Genomic DNA, 5,566 nt, shown 5'->3' on the forward strand with positions numbered 1-5,566 from the left:
AAAAGGGTCAAATCCAGAACCGGCTCCACGAACTTTTACTTGGTGAACAGCGGATCGATCGTATTATGGAACTCTCTCCCTATTCAGATGTCAGGAAGGAGGCTTATCACTTCCTTCAAGACAAGCTCGAACCTGTCAGCAGCCTAGAACATTCTTTCCAGCGGAATCTAATGGAAGGGTGTCTTGGTTCGTTCGTTCGAGAACTGAATGAGGGTGGGAGGGAATCCGACTTTTACGGGGAATTCTATCGTCATTTCACGGATGAAGAATTCCGCCGTGGAGTGGGCCTGCCCCTACCTTAAAAGAATTCTTTATGGCAAAATTGAGTCTATCTAGTATTAGTCGATTTTTTAGTGAATTCAATCTTTAGTCAGGTTAAAAAAGAAAAGGTTAATTAGATTATAGCTATGGAATTCTCTGTAAGATCTGCGGAACTAACAAGTCTATTAGAAAAGAAAATTAGCAACTTTTTCACTAGTTTTCAATTGGATGAGATCGGTCGAGTGGTGTCCGTTGGAGATGGTATTGCACGTGTTTATGGATTGAACGAGATTCAAGCTGGGGAAATGGTGGAATTTGCCAGCGGTGTCAAAGGAATAGCCTTGAATCTTGAGAATGAGAATGTGGGAATTGTTGTCTTTGGTAGTGATACCGCTATTAAAGAAGGGGATCTTGTCAAACGCACTGGATCTATTGTGGATGTTCCTGCGGGAAAGGCTATGCTAGGGCGTGTGGTCGACGCGTTGGGGGTACCTATTGATGGAAGAGGGGCTCTAAGCGATCACGAGCGAAGACGTGTCGAAGTGAAAGCCCCTGGGATTATTGAACGTAAATCTGTGCACGAGCCTATGCAAACAGGTTTAAAAGCGGTATTTTTTTACCGTATTGTGCTAATTATAGCCTTTGTCACTCTAGCCTCTTCGATCTTTATGGAAGGTGAAGTTTTTCACTTGTAAAGGGTTCATAGCCGCACCATCTCGTCTTTATTGATCAAGATGGGCTTCTCAGGCGGACTAGCCTTGGCCATTGGGTGCCTGGTGCGAGCACTATTCAGTGCCGCCGATGGGGGGCTCTCCATCGGGAGCAGCATGATTCCTCACGGATCCACCTCGGCCTTGGACGAATCTAGAGCTGCGAAAGGCAGCTCCAGCGGATGGCCAAAAGGTCCCCGAAGTCCGGGAAGCAGTCAAACAGGACTTCAAAACCCAAACCCAATTCAACTTACTCCAGGAGCTAGAAAAAGAAAGGGAGGCTAAAAAAGAAACCCCTGCGATGAATTCCGTCTTCAATGAAATAAAGGATTTTCAAAGCAAAATCCAAGATGGGCGGGGCAGGGGTAACGATTGTTCCAATCGGGAAGACAATGAATAGGAAGAGCGTTAGGAGAAGACATGAGTACTCAACGGGGATAAGGGATCCCCCCGGGTAGAGTAAAGTTGTTCGGTTGAATTACGATATGGCTTGCTTTTTAGGAGGTAGAATTGAGTAGCAAGCTATCTGTTCTCGGAAGCAAAAGTAGCTCGAGCCAAAGGCAACAGCGAGGCCCCTAGTCCAAAAGTCTAATAGCATAGGAAAATGCACTTGGGCTAGGGGGAAAGAAGAGCGGGTATGTGGGCTTCTTTCACTTAACAGTTTTGTAATATCAATTAGTAGTATGCCCGGCCAGAAGACCGATGAGCCTTACCAGAAGTGAAGCAAAGAAGAGAGAAAGTCGCTCTTATAACGGTAACTGAAGAGTTGTCAACAAGTCAAAAAGGTGATGGGAAATTTCCAATTAGATCGATCTTCTTCTTTCTTGTTATGGATAGAGGTTAGCTTTGCCAGCTGTAACCGATGCCACAAAGGTTGAAAACGGAGATCCGTTCGCTTGACGGAAGCTACTTACCTTATTACTATCAAAGGGAATGACACGGCAAAGCCTTTAGCACAATCAAGCAATCAAAGTAAGAGGAAAAGATCCAAGCTAGCCCGAGCCCCGAAAGGAATCAATCTCTTTTAACCAACCCCTCTTACTAGATTGAGAAAAGGCGATCTCGATACGATCTTTCTAAACCAATCTATCACTGGCACTGGAACGAACCATTCTATACTAGTACTAGTATACTGAGTAGCGTGATCAAGTCAAGTCCTTCCTCCTTATTTCCGGATTTCAATTAGATTAATAGATTAATGTGCGCTCGTATGGGAGTAGAAGCCACTACTTCCCTCTTCCCCCGAGATGAACTACTCTCGCAAAGAACCTTCCTTCTATTGGCTATATATCTGTAGTCACACAGTTCCAGCTATCTTCTGGATAGAAGCGCAGGTGCTTGAGTGAAAGGCAGACAGGTAAGGGTAGGTAGTAAAGGCAAGCGCGTAGTTCAGTGATCTACGGCCGAAAGAGGGAACTCTCCTCGTTCCGAGTCGCCATGAGGCATAAGAGCAAAACATTCCCCTAGAAGGGAGCTTCGATAGGTATCCTTTTTTTTACGCTATTTGCTTCGATGCTTTACTACTCTTTCATGTCGGAAATCGGATTCTCTTTTTTCTTCTTTCTTGTCTGAGACTGATGCCAGCTTAGAAAGAAAGTGAGGCACTATTCGCTAATCAGGAAAGAGGCTTGACTCGATCTCTATTCCTCCTCGTACATTAAGCAGAGCAGGGAATAGGAATAGTAAAAGAAAGTAGGTAAGCAAGCCGCCCTGGTGCCAAGCTAAAGACAAGGATCACATCGATAAGAGCAAAAGCTTTGACGGCTTATGCCGACTCAATTTCATACCAGGAAATGGAAGATGTTCCTCTATCAACGTCAAGTTAGTCCCAGCGAATCGCTAGAAAGACTATGAGGAAGGAGTTGGCATCGCTGCTATAACCTTTCCAATGAACTAGGTTAGGGCGGTGGCGGAACGTACCTACCGTCAGGGACTTAGGAGCTAGGAAAGTGAAGCTTCACTCTCTCCAACCATTCACAATTTCTCATTCGTCTGCTTGACACCGGATTCAGGTTTTGTTTTAGAGACAGAGTTTTTCAATGTAGTTGTTAAATAAACCATGTCCGCTGGAATAATGAAAAAGAGAAGCTCTATCGGCTCTTTCTTTCCCATATCTATATTTTATTAATAATATTTATTAATAATAAAGGTAAAATTCTGCTTCTAGAACAGAAAGAACTAAGATGAACCAAGGGAGTACTGGAGCTAAGCGAACAAAGGTACCCCTCCCCCCAGTTTCTCCTCATTTGAGCCTGTATTTTATGCTTTAAGGTAATTTTTGAGATAAGTGTGAGCAGCGCGCTCTATCGCTCCTTCCCATCCAAAAACGCCCGATTTTAGGAACTTAGCTCTTTTTGGTTGACTTCCGGGTGAACAAATTTCCCAGGAGGGGTTTCCGCTTATTCAATAGCCATTAGACCGGATGTCATGGACAGGGTAGATCTGTCGCCAACACCATATGGGAGGGGGGAAGACTATCACTGACCGAGCTTCTCTATACTGACCTTCTTTTCTTCGATTGAATGAAGTACTTCTGAACTGAAATCATGAATTGGGTTTGAACCAATATCTCTTTTTGCGACTTCCATCATGATGGGAAGATCCCGCTGCCCAGGATCTCGGCATCCCTCCCACCTTTCGGCGAGATATTTGCCGTGAGTACTTTTCCATTCCAGTTTTTTTTTTTTTTTTTAAAGAAAGCTATTGCAGCTGCTCCCGCACCGATTGATTTAGCACCTTCTAACATCGTTACTCTTTTCTCGAATTCTCCTCACGCTTTTCACTCTTTTTTTTCTCTCCCTTCTCTATCTGGATCTTCATCTTCCTTTTTAAGGATGAATTGAAGCAGCAGAAGAACGAGAATTTGAATAAAGAGGCTAGCTATCCAAAGGCTCATATCAAAAGAAGAATCATGTAAAAATAATTGATTTAGAAGATATAATGCCGGGAAGAAAACGCCACGAAGCGTGGTCTTGGATTCAGAAAGAACGGATTCGTTTTTCATTTTACTTAGTAGCCATAAGGAGATGAACAAGCAACGAGAAAGCAGATTGTTATCTTGGGGAAGGTCTCGCCTTCTTTTCTAAGAATGAAACCAATTAGAGATTATATAAACCCACAATCCTACCGTTCTGTCTTACTGAGACAAACACATCCTGCCCCCGCGGCGGATAATATAATCACTAAAAGGAAATGAATATAGCGGAAAACTCCGGAATAAAATAGATAGAAACTCGGAAGAAGGAAGAGGAGAATGAAAGAGAAGAAGACCCACATAGGAAGTTGGTTGTTTTCCTTCTTCTCTCTATAATTGAAGCCAAACAGGAATATGAGTTCTAGTACTAAGGCAATCTCCCATAGGACCATTTCCGGTGACATGAAAAAGCGACTTGTCAAAATCGTCAAAAAGAATATATATAATTCCATGGGGATCTCCTCCGAGATAAAAAAAGAAGAAAAGAAAAAGGAACAACAGACGCAAATCACCACTAAAATGGCTATGTCCGGTTCATGCACATGATTCATCAAAGACGAACTGAGCATAAAGGAATAGAGCGTCATGAGCTTGGAAAAGCGCCTTCTTGCTTTAAAAATAAAGTAAAAGGCGGACGCCCCACCCATGAACATAGGGATTTGCTTTATTATCCCAAGGGTCTCCGTCTGAAGTATCTCGGAGAGGATAAGAATGATCAAATAGGAAAAAGAAATAAACAGAATTGCAGAAAGGTATTTGATGACCATATTCTTTTTTTTGACTATATGAAATCCACACTTTGACACCTAAGATTCCGTAACGAGTAGATACTTCCGCGGGAGCATAATAGATTCAACCTGATTCACCGCCTCCGTGCCAGCAGCCGCGGTAAGACGGGGCTTCTTCCTGATGAACTCGAAATATCGTAAGAGAATCAAAAGAATGTTACGTCCAATTCAAACTCGGTCAACCACCAAAAAAACGATCCTTCTTCACTACTCGTACAGGCTTCGTCTTTCTTAAGCTGTATGGTTTTTGGCAGTAATGCCCTTTTTAGGGCATGCTCAGCATCAACCATCCACAACTACTATATATACTATATAATATACTATATAATATACTATATAGCGATTATAGTTATAGTAGTCAATCATCCGATACTTCATCTTCTTGTGAGGGTACCTTTGCGGATGCGGAGCACCCCGGCCTTTACTCCTTCAGTGAACGTCAAATAAAACTGCAATCGGATATAGGCGAGACATTGGAGAAGCTTACTGGGGATCCCCAAAGAGCTCTGACTATGAGTGAATCTCTCCACGCGGAAAGCGACAGTATTCCTTTTTTGGAGCATGTTTTAAATGAATTGAAGACAAAGGGAAAAGAGAGTGAGTCTTTTCGCGAAGCCCAGGAGTATATGGATAAAATCGATGTCCCCAGCCCCCTTTCTCAATTTGAGATTGATCCATTGGTTCCTATGAAAGTAGGAGACTTGTATCTCTCATTCACAAATTCTGCTTTGTTTATGCTACTCACTCTCAGTTTGATCCTACTGGTAGTCGCTCGACCAACTTCGTACCTATTCGAGGTACGAAGTCTCTCGACCGTAACGAAGTTCGTTTCA

General features: G+C 43.0%; 1 protein-coding gene across 1 annotated transcript; it reads left to right on the forward strand.

Annotated features, from left to right (window-relative positions):
• Positions 1–357: 357 nt before the first annotated feature.
• Positions 358–1,618, forward strand: LOC121789919 (ATP synthase subunit alpha, mitochondrial-like). Its single transcript, XM_042188260.1, has one exon. It carries the CDS (start codon positions 408–410, stop codon positions 954–956), a length of 549 nt encoding a protein of 182 aa, XP_042044194.1. The 5' UTR covers positions 358–407; the 3' UTR covers positions 957–1,618.
• The last annotated feature ends 3,948 nt before the right edge of the window (positions 1,619–5,566 follow it).

Source organism: Salvia splendens, unplaced genomic scaffold (genome assembly GCF_004379255.2).
Source record: "Salvia splendens isolate huo1 unplaced genomic scaffold, SspV2 ctg368, whole genome shotgun sequence".
NCBI lineage: Eukaryota > Viridiplantae > Streptophyta > Magnoliopsida > Lamiales > Lamiaceae > Salvia > Salvia splendens.

Bases quoted from the DNA above. Each gene is read 5' to 3' on its own strand.
- LOC121789919 (XM_042188260.1), top strand. From the start codon at position 408: ATGGAATTCTCTGTAAGATCTGCGGAACTAACAAGTCTATTAGAAAAG.